General features: G+C 33.6%; 1 protein-coding gene across 1 annotated transcript in view; it reads right to left on the reverse strand.

Annotated features, from left to right (window-relative positions):
* Positions 1–18,330, reverse strand: part of CSMD3 (CUB and Sushi multiple domains 3) — a 1,168,727-nt gene that overhangs the window by 235,017 nt on the left and 915,380 nt on the right. The window contains exon 31 of the mRNA XM_072774281.1: positions 13,876–14,070. Within this exon, the coding sequence (XP_072630382.1) occupies positions 13,876–14,070 (195 nt within the window). The remainder of the gene's footprint in view (positions 1–13,875; positions 14,071–18,330) is intronic.

The following is an 18,330-nucleotide window of genomic DNA, read 5'->3' on the forward strand; positions in this document are numbered from 1 at the left end:
GCTACTTGCAATTTCAAATCTGTCTTTTTCACTTGTGTAATGTATAATTTATTATCAAATATATTCTATAATGAAAATTATTATATAATATATAAATTTTTCTCAGAAGCAAGTTAGGTGCTTTTAAAAGTGATGAATTCTTGTAAGTCACAAAAGAGCAATATGGTATATTAAATCAATAATTTACTAGATGTGACCTGTGACTCCTTCAGTTTGAAAGAACTGCTGTACCTGACAAAGGTGCTGGTCCACTTCTAGTAAATTACTTATGCCCTGATATAGCCTGATTGAATGTCACAAATCAAAAATGCGGGTATAGAAGGTGTTTGAAAGCTCTCTCTCTCATTGAGCCTTTTTTTTTTTTTTTTTTTTTTTTAAGAGATGTCCTTTCATAACCCCTAAACTCTGGAATTGAATTTATAATGCAGACAGCTAATATTCCCACTACTGACTTTGAGATTAAAATTACTATTGCTTCTTCCCTCCTTTGTTTAAAACCTTGTTCCTAGTAAAAGAAATCTAATCATTCAGTCATTCATTTCATACTTCTCTTCATGTCTCCTATATAAGCATTTCATTTTGTTTTTCTGTTAGATGATAAGCTTTCAATAAGGCTATTGTATCATAATGGTAATAAATATTCTTTAAATTATAAACTTTTACTCTAAGTAAGTTATTTATTTTGATTTTCATTTTCTTCTCCATTAGTTCTGATGCATTCACACTTATTTATCTGGAAAATTAAAGGTAATATTGCTGTGAGCTTTCTATTGCCTCATCTGTTCACCTAAAAAAAAACAAAAAACAAAAAACAAAAGCAAAATCAGTCTTCACTATTTGCGAATTAATTTTGTATTATAGTCCCACAGTCCTGTTTAATACTAAAAAAAAAATGCATCTCAATATTGTAATCAGTGGCTTGTAAACCATTTTAATCACTCACTAAGTAAACGTAGTAGGATATGAGCTTCTACATCTGTCACCTCACTGATTGCCTGGACTCACTCATTTAATTTTGCTGGCTAGGAAGGCCTTCCTTTTATGCCCCAGTGCTCGATGAGTTATGTTCTCCATCAGAGTGTGTTCTTAGGAAAAGAAAAGTCATCCTATGATAAAGACCTGTGAATAGCTGTATTCCTTGGATAGATTTGCCATGCTACCGTATATAAATGCTACTATATATAAATGTTCATATATAAATGTTCATCTGTGGTACCTATGTCACACGTTTTTAAACTCATTTTCATGATTGAGGTATAATTCACATATCATAAAATTCACCCTTTTAAAGTATATATATTTTTTTTTACCATATTCACAAAGTTGTGTAACTAACCTTCTATCTAATTTTAGAATATTTTTGTCATCCCCAAAGGAATTCCTGTATTCATTACCAGTTATTGCCTATTTCCTATACTCACAAGTCCCTAGCAATCACAAACCTATGATTTTGTAGGAAACTGTATACAGGAAGATAAGTTCTTAAATGATTTTCATTGATTTATTGGTGTTTTGAATTCATTTTTATTTTTAAAAAGTATTTTATTTATTTATTTGAGATAGAGAGACAGAGCACAAGCAGGTGTAGGGGCAACAAGAGCAGGAGAAGCAGGCTCCCCACTGAGCAGGGAGCTCGACATGGGGCTGGATTCTAGGACCTTGTGATCATGACCCAAGCCAAAGGCAGACCTTAACTGACTGAGCCACCCAGGCATCCCAAATTATTGGTGGTTTTTTAAAAACTAAAATTCCTTTTCATTGCTTAGTTTCTTATTTCTAAGTAATTGACTTTAAGTGATGGCAATCTTTTATTGCTTAAAAAATTATTTTAATACAGCTAATATATTAGTACAAAATGAGGTTAGAGACAAAAAAAAATCCTCTGTGACAATTTATTACTTCTACCTGATTGCATCACAAACTGATTTCTCAGGAACTTCTTCCCTATCTTCCAGACTCATTCAGAGGATCCAATCATATAGCATTCCATTACTTTTAGGACACTGATTGCCACTCATTTTATATTTATGTAAAGCCACTTATTTATATGGACTTTTGATTAAGGTCTGTCTTTATCTTTTAAGTCAAAAATCTATTAAGTCAAAGTTTCCACGTCTTTATTTATGCATTACTTATTTATACCTCTGGAGCCTAGCTTTTAATAACTACATGTCATAAATATTATGAAAACTAAAACATACCATGTATTACTATCTTGCTACTGACCAAATGCATGGAATGTAAAGCTCAGATTTTTCAAATTGTTTATTTAGGGTAGCACAACAAATGCTCTATAAAATCCAAAGCTTTGGAATCTACAAGATCTAGTTTTGAATTCCAGTTTCACTATTTACTGACTGAGTGGCCTTGGAAGAGAAGAAATTTTCAAATGAACTGGAACAGAAAATGTCTGATAGATTTGGTATATGGTGTGGGTCTAGACAAAATGAATTAAGAAACTTTCTGACCCCACAGAATCTTCTGGAGGTGATAAAATGATGCCTTAGGAGGATGAACTAATGTCATTAATCCTGGGAAGGAATACAAAGTTTAGAGAAAGGGCAGGAGGAAACCTCCTTGGTGTTTCTGCCAAGCTCTTCCCTTAACAGAGAGAGAGAGAGAGAGAGAGAGAGAGAGAGATGTAATTTAGTGATTCTCCCCAGGGAGAGACAGAGAGAGAGAGAGTGGGAGAGAGAGATGTCATTTAGTGATTCTCCCCAGGGTATTGTTCTCTCTAGGAGGAGTTCGTGACTCTGATTTTTCTCTCTTCATTTTCCTAAGGATGAAGGGCAGAGTATTCCATCTCAAAGGCAGAGGGACCTACATATTCAATTCAGCTCTTTCCTCAAGGGGTGGTGGTAGGGCCTTGGGATCACTGTGCTCAGCTGTTAACAATCAGTGTGGATGTGGTCCTCTACTTCCTGGGACTCTTTATCCTTTAGAAATCTGGGGGTGGGGGTGGGGAGAGGGTTGGTGGGGGGACAAGAGCCAACGCTAACAGTGAAAAGGAGGAGAAATTGGCTCATCCTCTCCCTCTCCTTTTCCTTACAACGCAGGAGTTCTTTTTTCTTGTTTCATGAATTTGGATGGGGGAAAAATGTTTATATTTTTCAATCCTTATGGATTTTTTTTTTCTGACTGAATTTTGCCATTTCATTTAATTTCGAATGTAGGCAGCAAACCACTGGGACTTTGTCACCAACAGAAATTACAGATCTTTTTTTTTTTTAAAGATTTTATTTATCTATTTGCATGCGCGCTCAAGAGAACAAGTAGCAGTGGGACAGGCAGAGGGAGGAGAAGCAGGCTCCCCGCTGAGCAGGGAGCTCAACTTGGGCTCTATCCCAGGAGCCTAAGATCATGATCTGAGCTAAAGGCAGCTGCTTAAGGGACTGAGCCACCCAGGTGTCCCCAGATGTTTTATATCACATTATAACTGTTGCAGATACCTCAAAATATTATTTGTGCTTATCACAGAGTAGTTATCAGATTTGATAGAACTTACAATTTAAGGCAATAATTAGGAAGCAGTGTATTATTACATCAAAATTTGTTTTTTCAATTATAAATTTTAAGTACTTGGATAACTGTGTTTCAATATAATCAGTGTATCTTTCATAGTCTATGTACTTTATTGTATTTTATATATTTATATTATATATTATATTTTGTACACCTAAAAAGATATTTTTAGGATGGGTTTCTTTTTTGTGTGATGATAAATCCTATCCTAATTAGATTCCTCCCAAATGACCTTTTTTTACCCTTGTAATTTTTTGTCTTCTCCTTTTCTTAAGGGGCTTGGCTCAGAGATTATTGCTTTGGCCTATGTAGATCTGGAGAATATTAGATGCATTGAAGGATCCTTTCCTTCTTACTCTTTTGTCTCTCTTCCTAACATATCAATTCTTCCCTGAATCAGAAAAGTCCTAAAACTCGGATTAAGAATGTGGGGAGAAAACCCTTATCTTGGGGGTTGGCTTAGGCTTGAAGCTATTTAGAACTTCAGTATGGTTCAGATTTACTCACTAACTCTCCCAGATAGTTCAGTCTAAGTGACTGTTTTGGGGATTTGGGATTAAGAACCAAATTCCCTATTGCACAGAGATCTCTGTATTGTCTCCTTTTATGTGTATATCTTGAAGTGAATGGCTCACTGGCTAAATGTAGTGTAGAATGAAATTTTCTGTTTAATAAAGGGAAGGGAAGTGGTAACCTCCTTTAGGGTGCCTCTTTTAAAACATAATAGGACTAATCTTTTGATTTTATAATACAAGACTGCTGGCCTTCTGGAAACCTACTTTAGAAGTTGACTAGGGGTTCTTACAAAGTAGAGTCATAAGGTATACAGAGACAAGATACATCAGTGTGTCTCTCAAAGAGATAAAAGAAGAGTTATTTGTTCTTTATAAATTTGTATAAGATTCGGTCTGGTCTTTGTAGCATTTTTCATAGTCTGCAATGTTCATTATATTCCAAATATGCTTATTCAATAATAAATCCACTTTCTTACTTTCTAGGTTTTGTGGATTTATTTTTTTAGTAGGATATTTGTTTCTCCAGTAAAAGTAAAGATTTAACTATCCTTCGATATGTTGTCTTATTCTCTTAATACCATTCCTTAATACAATTTGAGTTTCAACATGCTTATGAATAGTTACTCTTATATACTCTATCTGTAGGGAGGGAATTTCAGAGTTGACTCAATTTCATGCATAAGTAAATTATTTTTCTGTAAAAACTGGTGACACATTAGGGAGGCCTGTTTGAAATTTGACTTAAATATAAACTATATGGTGGTAGAGAGCAGGGGTTTTTAGCACAATGAGAGGCCAAGCAACTTCTCATCTGGAGACATGGCATAGTGGCTAAGGTGCCAAAGGCAGAAAAAATAAAAATGGTTTAAATATGAGCTCCAAGTCAGTGGTCACAAGAAAATATGCTCTGAATTATAGGCATTGATTTGCAAACAAATTGCTTCTTACATAGGGGACTCTACATAGTAGCTCCAGAATTCATAGCAGCAGGGATTTATTTATAACAATGTTAATGATTCTCTAGACTAGCATGCAGGAGGCCAACTGGAGTGATAATGTAAGTAAGAGTGCCTGGAAATAGCAGGTGCTCAATCACATTAGCTTCCCTTCCCATTTCATTTTAAATACTACTACCCACCCCCTACCCCCATATGTAAAGGAAACATGCCTTGGTTTTATCTAAATACTATTTTAAGTTTTTATTTTTATTTATTTTTATTTTTTAAAAGATTTTATTTATTTATTCATGAGAGACACAAAGAGAGGTAGAGACATAGGCAGAGGAAGAAGTGGGCTCCCCCCGGGGGGAGCCTAACGCACAACTCGATCTCAGGACCTCGGGACCATGACCTGAACCAGTCAGATGCTCAACCACTGAGCAACCCAGGTGCTCCTCAAACTACTTTAAGTTTTTAAAATAGAAAATAGATTTGGGGCACCTGGCTGGCTCAGTTGGTAGAATATGTAACTCTTGATCTTGGGATCATAAGTTAAAGACCCTGAATGGGCCTTAGGGCTTACTTAAAAAAAAAAAATAGAAAATACATCATACTTCTTTGTAGAACATGGCTCTGATACATAATCTCTATACGATGTCTGTGAACAAAACTCCTGTGTAGCTAATGAAAGGCAGATATTTGATGATACTTAGAAATAATTTACCACTAGGCCTTTGTTTTATGAATCTTTCATCTACATCCTTTAATTATATCACATATTTAAATGGCATCAAATGCTAAATGGCTCAGCATATTAGATTACATAATGTCTATATGCATTTATAATGCAATGGGACTCTAGACTTGTTTCAAATCTCAAAAAAAAATTTATAAACCTCAAGGACATTTGGAATAAGAGATTAGCCCAAGGCAAGCCATATCATTTAAGCAGAAGATCTGGAATAAAAGCTGAGTTATCTACTTCTTCATGCACTAAAGCAATATGATTTAATTAAAAATAGGTCATATGAGGTTACTAATGAGAGATAACTGTAAAGTTGGAAAGCTATAATTATAAAATAAACTTTTTTATTTTTTAGTTAGTTTGTTTTGAACTTTCTCATCAGTTGATAATGCAAAAGGGTTCTCCTTTTAAGAGCTTTTATCATTCCACACAGAGTTGGAAGTTGAAAAATGAATGGTGCCAGATGAAAACTAGATGTCTAATCTTAGCACTCACGTGTATGTACTTTGGACAGACTTAGAGTTATCAGTGCCTGAGTTACTTAATCTTTTTTTCTCCCTAAAATCTAGGACTTACATTAGCATGAGAAAAACAAAGGGATTGAAAATAATGGTGCAGATGTTCCAAAGAACTAACACTGACTATATCTGTTAGGGTATTTGCATTCTTTGTAAAGTTCTGTTTCAAAGGAAATCCAAAAATGTATTTCAGATGAATATGTTCATTAATCATTGGTAGGAATTTACCTTCTCTTAATTCTCACATGTAGCTTGGAGGAAGAGTTCAGAATTAAGTGGAAAACCCAAAATATTACCACTTATTTTTGATGCCATGCATCCATTCATGAAACATTTAACCATTTGTGATATGTCATAATTGTTAAGCTCTAGAGACACAAAAAGATCAATGCAAGGTCATTTGTAGAATTAATCAACCTACCTATAGGGCAGTGAGTAATCCTGGACTCCAAAACATGACTGGTAGGCAACTATGACTTTGAGCAAGTAACTGAACCTGTCTTTGTGTCTTAGTTTCCTTATCTGTAAAGTGAGAATATCAGTAGTCCTTAATTCATGGTGTTGTAGTAAGGCATAAAATAAATGTGTACAAAACTTCAAACTGTTCTAAACACAGATAAATTATTATCTTTTATCAGTCCTCTCTATGGGCTTGTCCTGTTGTGCTGCTTGAAATTCTACTTTCCCTGGTTTGCTCTAGCTTCTACATGTTTATAAATATTCAACCCTAAGTGTGAAACACACCAGCTCCTTATGTCTTGTACCTCACCTGGTTCCTTCTTATATTTTTAAGACTCAGTTCATATGTCACTTTCATAAGGAAGACTTCCCCGATCTCTCTTTTGTAATTAGGTCAGGTGTACCTCCATGCTGTGCTCACAACACTCTGTTTTTATTTCTAGTAGTGAACCTTACCTGTCTTTATCTCATCTGATTATAAATTCTCTAAGGACAAGAACCATATTGAATTTGTAGTTAGTGCAGGACCAGGCATATAATTGGTACTTTTGAATGCCTGAAAAAAAGGAATGCGTGATACCATCTGTTCTTGAAAATAACTGATTCTTTAACAGTACAAATATCTTTATTCTTAGGGTTTTATTATTATAATTAACTATCAATTGAATGCTCACTGTATGCCGTAGCATGGAAAAGATCAAGAAAACTGCAACGATCCAGTTATAAAAGAAATAAGTCATGGGAATGTAATGTAGAGTACAATGATATAGTTAATAATACTGTCTTGCATATTTGAAAGTTGCTAAGAGAGTAGATCTTAAAATTACTTATAAGAAAAAAATTATAAACTGTATGGATGTTAACTATACTTATTGTGGTGGTCACTTCACAATATATACAAATATAAAATCATTATGTTATATACCTAAAACAAATATAATGTTATATGTCAATTATATATGTCAATTATACCTCAATTAAAAATATTGTATTAGTACTATGGCTAGTATTCTAAAATTTAATGATTTACCTTTCAAAGTTCTAAGGTTTTAAAATAACTGGGGCTCCACACACACCAGAAATATCTTTACAGAGGGTCTATTGCTTCAACTTTAGATATAGGATTCCATCCTAGAAGCTTTAGGGAGCAAGGGGAAGGTAAACTGGAATGTTTTTCTGTTAATTAGACAAGTGATCATATGCCTAAAGGAAATCTGAGAGCTTCATCAGAATGCTGGGGAAAAAGTATTCGGACAGAAAGGATATTAAGTGCAAAAGCCCCGAGGCAGAAATGTGCACGGGACTTTCAAGAAACACCTAGGCCAGTGTTGCCCAAAGAGTTTAGGAGAGAAGGAGAATAGTAAAGAGGTCAGAGTATATATAGGCAGATTAAGTAGAACTTCATATTATAAGATCTGTGGAGTTTCTTTGGATTTAGAAAGCCAATGGTGGATTTTGATATAATTTGATATATGTTTTTATATATATTTTTTTACTTTTTAAGAAGATTTTATTTACTTGTATATTTATTTAGAGAGAGTATGTGTGTGAGCAGGGAAAAGGTCAGAAGGAGAGAAAGAGAGAGAACCCCAGACTCTTGGGCTGAGTGCAGAGTCCGACACAGGGCTCAATGCCATGACCTAGAGAGCATGACCTGAGCCAAAATCAAGAATCAGATGCTCAGCCAACTGAGCCACCCTCAAGCCCCAAACAGACATATGTTTGACAGATTACTTTGTTGTGTTCCTGAGAGATTTTATCAGGAAACATGGGAAAGAGAAATCTAGCCAGGAAAGAGGCTAAGAGATAGCTGGTGCCCTAGATCAGGGCAGTGGTGTGTTTACCTAAACAACTACAATGGCATTAGATAAAACAAATCAAATAATGAATGTTAAGGGAAAAATAGAGAACCTATCACTATTTGTGTTTCATTACCTATACATAATATTGAGTCTTTTTATGGATAAGAACAATAGGACTTTCACTTTAATCCAATGTGTCCCTAGATCATTAAAGTAACACAAAGTTCCAATAGATACTTTTCTTTTTTTTTTTTTTTTTTAATTTATTTATGATAGTCACAGAGAGAGAGAGGCAGAGGCATAGGCAGAGGGAGAAGCAGGCTCCATGCACCGGGAGCCCGATGTGGGATTCGATCCCGGGTCTCCAGGATCGCGCCCTGGGCCAAAGGCAGGCGCCAAACCGCTGCGCCACCCAGGGATCCCCCCAATAGATACTTTTCAAAGTGTGAAAAAGAGGAAGAGAAGAAATTATTTTCCAAACACACTTTTATTTTTTGATCACAAACTGAATTGCAGGTACGGATATTCTGTTCTGCTATCATTTAATACATGTGACATTCTCATGAGATAAACTGCTGGGTTTCTCATCACTGAGCAGGACTTACCACAGGATATTATCATTTTGGATCTACTTCTGACAAATACAATTTCCCAGTGTTCAACATAAGCTCTTGAAACTATTTTCTTCAGATTTAAAATGTACAAATCTAAAACCAAGATTTAAAAAAAAAAAACTATCTTCTAAAACATACAAACTTTGTAAATTGTTATGGCTCAGTTCAGGTTAAAAATATTTACAAAGAGCCTGCTTGTATAAATTAATGCGTTGAATGCTAAAAAGTTATATGCAGCCAAAGATTTTATGAGCTTCCAGAGTGAAATATTATAATAAAAAGCAAAATACTACATTTCAAGAGTTTACAAAGTATGGTCATGTTGCTGTTTACTTTTATGTAAAAAATAAAATAAAAAGCTTTCTGTATTTTGGCACTCAGAGATCATGGTCTAATTGCCAACTCCATATTTACACACTCTAAAGCAAAGGCTATCCGTCAGTCTAAATTTCCTGCCTATGTTCTCAGAGACAGTTGTTTTAAGAACTAAATTTTTTTTATCATTTTACTGCATGGTAAGACAAAATAAACAGTAGCAGATCCTGACAATCTAATTTTCAAAATTAATGAAATTTAAAATAGAGGCACACAAAAATAATCTGGAATACTGAAGAGAAATAGATATTACTAGAAGACTCAGCTAAGGAATAGCAGAATAGGGTGGGGGGTATAGAGCAGGTGATCATTGCTTTAAATCTTTAAATGGCAAATTATATTATATTATTTTCTTAGTTATCACATGTATACTTTACTTCGATAAAAATGCAAAATTTAACTTAAATAAAAATTTATCCTTATGAACAACAAATCCTCTGGCTCGATTGCACATGCTTTACCCACGAATTTTGGCTTTCAACGTACTAAATTATTAAATCTGAAAGTCAGCCAATTCTGTATATTTTGGATTTCTGTATAATTACTGTGAGGGAAAACAGATACATGTGAACCTGATCAAGAAACTAAAATATATTAAGCTCTCCTTAGTATGAGACAGTAACAGCTTCAGAACCAAATGTTTGCATTATTTATTTATTTTTTATATTTTATTTATTTATATTTTTATAGTAAGCTCAAGACACAATATGGGACTTGAACTCATGACCCCAAGATTATGAGTTGCATGTTCTACCAACTAAGTCAGTCAAGAGCCCCCAGAATCAAATGTTTTAAATAAGTTATTTGATATATTTCTCCTAACAACCTTACAAATTATACAATATTATCTCATGCTTAGATACAGAAAACAAATTGTGTAAGGTCACGTAGCTGATTTTAGTTTTTTTCTTTTGTTTTTAAATCATTGATTATAGTTAAATATATTTGGTTCTAAAACATGGGCCTTAAATTGAACACCAATAAAAAAATTAATTTATTAAAAAAATAATAATAAAATAAAATAAAATAAAATAAAATAAAATAAAATAAAATAAATAAAACATGTGCCTTTTTTTCCTGTCTCCTATACTAGAAATTATCAGTTGTGGTCATATTTTTAACATGGATGTATCTTGATTTTTTGTATATCATAGATTCTTATGGAATAACTTTGTTTTCCATAATATCTTGGTATTATGGGTAAAAGTCTAGTTGTATCCAACTCAATTGATAGTGAAGATTTTCTTTCTTAAGAAATTTTAAAAATACTAAATATTTGTGTTATTTTTAGGAGTGAATGTATATCCATTTATTAACATTAATAACTTAGATTTAATGTTAAATGACAGAAAAATACTAGTTCCACTAAAAGATAACATGTAATGCAAAGTGCAATGCATGTTTCCAGTGCTGAGATTCTTTTTAGAACACTTTGAAAATGGGACATCTGGGTGGCTCAGCGGTTGAGCATCTGCCTTTGACTCAGGTCATGATCCTGGAGTCCTGGGAACAAGTCCCACATCGGGCTTCCTGCATGGAGCCTGCTTCTCCCTCTGCCTATGTCTTCACCTCTCTTTCTCTCTCTGTGTCTCTCATGAATAAATAAATAAAATTTTAAAAAATCACGTGTATTAATATGCCAGTATTTACTGGCACATTTACTAGACCCTCTGTATGTATTGTGATTAATTGAATCTTCACAATAACTTATTGAGTTAAAAACAATTATCCAATTTTAGTGATCTAAAAATCAAGGTTTGGCTTGCAGATGATGTAGTAAGAGGAATTGAACCCAGGTCTACTCTTCCCTCTGCTTTGCCTGTAGATATGATTATTCAACCAACCTGAAATATACTTAATTAGGCTATAATTGATTCCATGAAATATTTTGGCTCAGAAGGACTATTTGTATATATTATGACATATTCCATGCTGAAATTAATATTTCTATGACCTATCAATATAGAAACCTATTGGAAAGAAACAGGATTACTTTAGGCAAGGCATATTCTTAGTGAATGCATACTATACTCTGGTCCTGCTGTCTCTTTCAGTAAGTCATTGAAAAGCATGTATTTAATACTTTACCCCAGTGATTAACACCTATCCTTTTGATCTATGGTTTTCTATGTCCTTTGGTTTTTCTCTGTCAGGATTTTGGTTATTTCTTGTTTGGCTCCGGGAAATTTTCCATGTTAATTTAATGAATTTTCTGGCTATATACAGATTTCTCTTTTGCATTGCTCTGAATTTTAAGACAATATCATCCCTCTTTATCTTAGGCTTTCTATAAACTTTCCTGCCATCAATTATTTTTTATTTCTCTCTGGCATAATTAAGCCCAAAGTATATTTCTCCTTTTATTCCCTTTATCCTCTGACAGATGAAACCATCACTTCAAGAATTAACTGGCTGTTCTGTTATTAACAGAATGATCATTTAATAGATATGTACCTTTTCTTTATTTCTTATTACAACATTTTGAAGTAAAGAATTTCAATTATCCCATTTTAGAGATGAGAGACCCTAGAGAAGTTAAATGGCCTGTGTAAGTCAGATAGCATACACATATATTCTAATATGCGAAAACATTATTAGGAAATTTTACTGTGGAAAAATTACTGTGTGTAACAGACACCAAAAATCCATAATTTTAATCATCATATCAAAATTGTTGCTTTTTTTCACTGAAATTCATAGTAAGAAACATACATTATTTCATTGCAAATATACACATACACATCTACATGTATATGTACACCCACACACACACCACATGGGTATATTCATTGTATTTTACTTATCTCTTTCTATATAAAGCTGAGAATGTTCCACAAAATGATGTTTATCTTTACTGTGTTCTTTGAATTATAATATTTTTCTCTTCTTTTTATGTATTTATCTTTTATTTTATTTTATTCAACATTATTGCAATTATTAAGATGCTGGTCACGACCCAGTGAATTGATTTTATGACTCACTGGTGGTGACCCATAGTTTGGAAAATTTGCCCTAGATGATATCATCGCATGTCAATTTTGTACAATGCTTTAGGATCATTCAGCTGACTAGGGAGTCTGTGGTAACTTTCCATAGTGATATCATTGTTTCTCTCTCCTTACTGAACCTTTTTTTTTTTTCCACTGTATATCCTCATAGAGTTGTATGCAAGCATATGATTTTTAACATGCAATATAATTTTATTTAATTATAAAATCCATTTTCAAAAGCTTGAAATAAAATTTTCCATGGTCTGCAATTGATCTATATACATTGCTTTATTTTAGAATGCTCTGTTTTTCATTAAGTAATTTTTAAACCTCTGTGTTGGACTTTCTTTTTAACACTCAGATACGGATTTTGGAAAGGCCACAGGTCACTAGTTCCATGAAGTGGCAAACTGGTCCTTGTTTTGGAAAATCCTCCTGATATTTATCCAGAAATATATATTCATGAACCACCATCATCACAACCTGCTCCACTGTTAACTGAGGACTCCCACAGTGTTCACTGGATCAACTTTTCAAAATTCTGAATGGGCTATTCATTTACTGTGGCTAAACATTTAGCAAATTCCACTCTCTATGTGAGGATGATGTCTTTGTTTCTGGTGCTCCTTAGGAACTTCCTTAATCTCAAAAACATTAAGTCTCTTCCCCTTGAATATATTTTTCCTAAAACATTTTCTAAGATCAACATTCTTTTCTTGGTTATGATCACTGTCAATTCCTGCATCAAACTGAATCTAATGCACTGGTCCATACCAACTCTAGCTGTGGTAAGTATGGCAACTTGCATATCTGATACTTTGTTTTGAAATTAACTTTGGGTCTTCCTCCATTTTACTGTGTCCTTGAGCCTTCCCCCTGCTGCTAGAGCTGCCTCAGAAGCTCTAACATGTCTGTCACTTTTAGGCAACCTTAATTTTGAGGAGAAATGTGTAGTTTGGATAAAGATTTATCACCAGTTCTTGATAATATTTAAGTCACTGCATTTCTCTATTTTGTTGAAATGTCACTTTCAGTGTGTTCATTCTTCATTTACTCAGCCAATATCTTCTGAGCACCTAATCTTTTCAGGCATACCTCTAAGTCTTGAACACAGAATAGAACAGGCAATACCCTTATGCTCAGAAAACTTGCCTACAATAATGCGTGCAGTGTGTTATAGACACCCAGGAATATCAGCTCTTTGCCAAACCATTTCTTTAATGAATCCAATTTAAAAATCCTTGATAAAAATCTCTGCATGGCTTGTATGTTAAGTGATTGGTTTTTAAAAATATAGAAATGGCTTTAAATATTTCCTGATTCTATATAATAGTATAAACTCAGCAAAACAAACAAAACAAAACAAAAACAAAAAACAAAAAAACAATGTGTCTTACCGTGACAACTTGGTAAGGCTCTATTCCATCCAGGTCTTCCATCATCTCCCATGATACAAGTGAGTGTCGAATAACCTTGAAGAACATATCCAGCATCACAGTAATAGGTGACCGTTGACCCTAATTTATAATCCATTCCAAGTCTGGTACCATTCATTATATTGCCTGGGTCAAAGCAGGATTCTCGAAGTTTTGCTGAAAAATAATGTTGATATAAAACGGATTGTTTTAAGATACTATTTTCTTTGAAACCTTTAATATTTCTTCATTTCTATTTCTAAACAGATGGAAAAGTACCAGCACCCTTTCTGCTCTGCTGGAGGGCTCAAAATACAAAGTAGCCCATAAATATCTGACATTTTGCTAATTCATATTGAAAAGTAAGAGAATAAAAACTTCATCGGTTTCTTCAAGATTAGTATCTAATATATAGTCAAACATAGGGTTTTAGAGTTTATTATCAATTATTATGTATTATCATCCATGCATAAATATTTCAAATGAATTATTGTGAAAAGAAGCAGGACTTCTTTCTTAATTTAATATTGCTTTATTTAAAAGCTCTTCACCCAAATAATGTAGACTCATTCCATGTGACTGAACCGAGAAATGATACTACTGCCCATGTTGAGCTCAGTTCATTTCACCACTGGGAGGAAGGCAAAAGACACTTTTCTCTACCCTGAAATCATTTTGTGTCATCTCTCTCCTCTAGACATCCCCCTCTTTCTATCAGAGGTCTGCCCATTATAAAATAGCAGCAAAATCTTTATGACATCCAAACAATGATCATTTGGGCTGAGAGTCTAGGTTAAAGTCAGGTACTTTTAAAGCTAACACTAACAGACACGTTGAAAATTAAGTCCATTCACAACAAAGGAACTGTAAGTTTTCTGTGCATCCAGATAGTGAACTAAAGAGAGTGCCAGAACATTTTAAAAATGCGTAGAGAAACAGAAAGATCAGTTCATCCATTTTGGGGAATAAGCTCTAAAACAAATTGTTGTTAAAAGATCTGGGCAATGCCTTAATATTTCCATTTTATCATTATTATTAGAGATTCCTTAAGATATAGTACAAAAATGTAAGGGCCATCACAGGTTCAGTATAACAAATGTGATTTTCTACATCAGAATTTATTTTATGTTAATGGGAAGCCAGGAGGTGGGTGTATCTCTGAGTATGACTCATGGGATCACTGAAATTTAAGTAAACAATATCTTACTGTTTGGCTATCATAGAAATTATTTTATTGTAATATATCCAACTCTGATTAATTACCACAGTGGAAATATATTTCTTCCATGCATAAAACTTTACTAAGTTCAAAGTACTTCAAGATTCCCAGGAAATGAGGAGAAATTCATGCTTTAGAAAGAACACAGATTTCTCCCAAATCAACTAAAGAGGAAATGACAGAATCAAACATTTAAGTGATTTCAATAAACTATCAGAGGAATGAAGTTCTGCTTTCTTTCCTTCCTTCTTTTTTTCCAATAAGTACGTAAGAGCCCACACTACCCAACAAACTCTGGAAATACAGCAGTGGATAATCAGAAAATATTCTGGCCTACATGGCATTTACAGTTTACTAATCATATTAAATAAATGCTTGTAACTGTAATGATTATGGAACAAGGAGAAGCATTCTGGAACCTTCCTGAAGAATTGACATCTAAGCTCGGCACTGAGAGAAAGGAGCAGACTAGGAAAAGAGAGATGAGTACTGTGAAGAGGACAAGTGTGCAAGTCGAATAAACCTGATACCTGAATTTCAATACAAAGCTAAATGACTTGATCTTCTCCCAAGTGCACCTACACATGTGCACACACATGAAATGTGCACCGTACATACTGCATTCAGAATTCACAACAAAATTCATTTATCAATCCAACAAACCATATATCTTCCTTAGTAGTTAAATATTCACAAGACACCATTTTCCAAAAAGAACCAGCAGTGTGAATACTAAATTTGGCTATTAAGAATGGGACTTTATATTAAAAAAAAAAAAAAAAAAAAAAAGGAAGAATGGGACTTTAGTGTTACAAGAGTTGGTTTGTTTATTTTTAAAAGGAAAACTGCACTTTGAGCCTTTCCTTAAGCAAGCAGGGAAACAAACATAACTTTTAGGCAGATCAGAAACCTAGCATTTATAGCTGGCCCTTGTGAAACTGAGAACAGTCTCTTAAAGGCAAAGGAAGAATTAAAATTACTGTTTAAAAGGATTCACCTCTTTGGCAAGTGTAACCACCTAATATTATCTTTGAAAAGTTTGCTTTTTCCTTCTTTAATGTTTTCCCAGTAGTTTCAGTGACATATCAGTGAATCTATAGACAAATGTCCTACTTTTTGAGGAAAGGGAAACATGCTTCTGCAACAATTTTATATTGCTAGTCTCATTTTGAGAGGATTCATTTATCTCATTACTGTGTTCACATACTATGTCAAATCCTCAGTGAGTAGCTTTCTATGAATAATATTGTCCTTGTTTATTTCCAGATCTGCCACAGCAATTATCCGGAGATTTTGAAAATACCTGGAGAATCCTTATGCAAAGGTCTAGGCAGTAGATGGAAAGGTGATTTGAGTTTTGAAAAAAATTGTGAGGCAGACAGGTTGATAGTATTCTATTTATGAATAATTAATTTTATTGCCTTCACAGTAGTGTGTCTACTGAAGATATCCTAGGCAAAAGACTCCCTTGTCTTATATCCTCCAAATAAAGCATGTAAGATGTAAGTACAAGCAATAAAGCTTATATCTTATCTATGGTTTTTTAAAAAAAAATTACAGAACATTACTATTTAGAATTTTTCCACCAGCAACTTAAGTATCCTAAATTCTTATTTTAATGAAAAAAAAAAAAAAAAAGAATTAGAAAGCCAAAAACTGTGCCTTGGAAGAAGATTCAATTGGAAAGAGTAAAGCTGTATCATGTTCTTGTTTCCATTTTATTGCTGAAAACAGATGTTGAGATTTTATATATTATATATACATATAAAATAAGTATATCTATAACTATGAAGTTTTTGTCATATGTTGCACAAGACATAGTGATAATTATGCTTATTGAATTCATGTAATGATTGATTTACTAATAATTTTTTTTTTCTGGGAGAAAAAGAACTATAAATATTTTTATTGTTAAAGGAATTTTACTTCAAAATTTATTACTACATAGAGCTATAAGCTCATGAAGAGACCATTATTATGAATAATGTCAGTCTATGCATAATGAAAAGTAGTTAAATGTTACTTTTGGTTTTGTTTTTTTTTTTTTAATATTTTTTTTAAATTTTTATTTATTTATGATAGTCACAGAGAGAGAAAGAGAGAGAGGCAGAGACATAGGCAGAGAGAGAAGCAGGCTCCATGCACCGGAAGCCCGATGTGGGATTCGATCCCGAGTCTCCAGGATCGCGCCCTGGGCCAAAGGCAGGCGCCAAACCGCTGCGCCACCCAGGGATCCCTACTTTTGGTTTTGAAGGGTGACCAGAGTATATAATATCCAACTGCTTGTTATTTCCAGGATAGTGGACATCTGTGGTTGGGCATATACCAGCTAGCATGAGGTCAGCAACTAGGAACTAAACTCTCTTCAAGATGTATATGCATTATATTTCCTTCAAGTGATCATAATCATTCCCAAGAGGCCTTCCTATTGGAAGCGCAAGAGTTCACATAGGCCAGATGTCCGAGGGGACTTTTAGAGAATAAGTATAAGCCATGCATGTATCTCTTTTATTTTGGAAAGTATTTTTGCAATGGAAATTAAATGATTGCCCTCAGAATACTTCAGGGTAACATTGAAATGTAATAAGTTGCTCTGTGTAAAAATATATATCTTAATTTAAATTGGTATATTAATTTAGAAAGTAATTTATGATACTTTTAAGGTTCTTAGAGCAGGTGTCTAACTTATACTGTATATAAACAGCTAGTAATAAGTCTTCCACTATATATATTGATGTGCATAAATTCACATCCCCTGCCAGCTAAAGCACAGCTGCCAGGAGGTCTCCTTCAGTAGCACAAAGCTGTATTTATTTTCTCTCCATCAAAATCAATTTATTTTGTTAAAAGAATACAAATATTACTACTATATGAGTCACATTTGTATAAATGTTATAATTATGAATATTTAAGACATACTTATTAACATTATAATCTAAAATGGTCTTAATATTGAAATAATGTAAATGAGAGCACTGTTTAAACTCTAAATATTTATTCAACTGTAAATGTGTTAATACAGTATCTCATTGAAATTACAAGGAAGACTAAGCCTGATTTAAACTCTTCATGACACCGAGGTTCCTTCCACAGTTTGGCTATTGTGGACATTGCTGCTATAAACATTGGGGTGCAGGTGTCTCGGTTTTTCACTGCATCTGTGTCCATAGACAGATAAATGGATAAAGGAGCTGTGGTCTAAGTATACAGTGGAATAT

Source organism: Canis lupus, chromosome 14, assembly GCF_048164855.1.
Source record: "Canis lupus baileyi chromosome 14, mCanLup2.hap1, whole genome shotgun sequence".
Taxonomy (NCBI): Eukaryota; Metazoa; Chordata; class Mammalia; order Carnivora; family Canidae; genus Canis; species Canis lupus.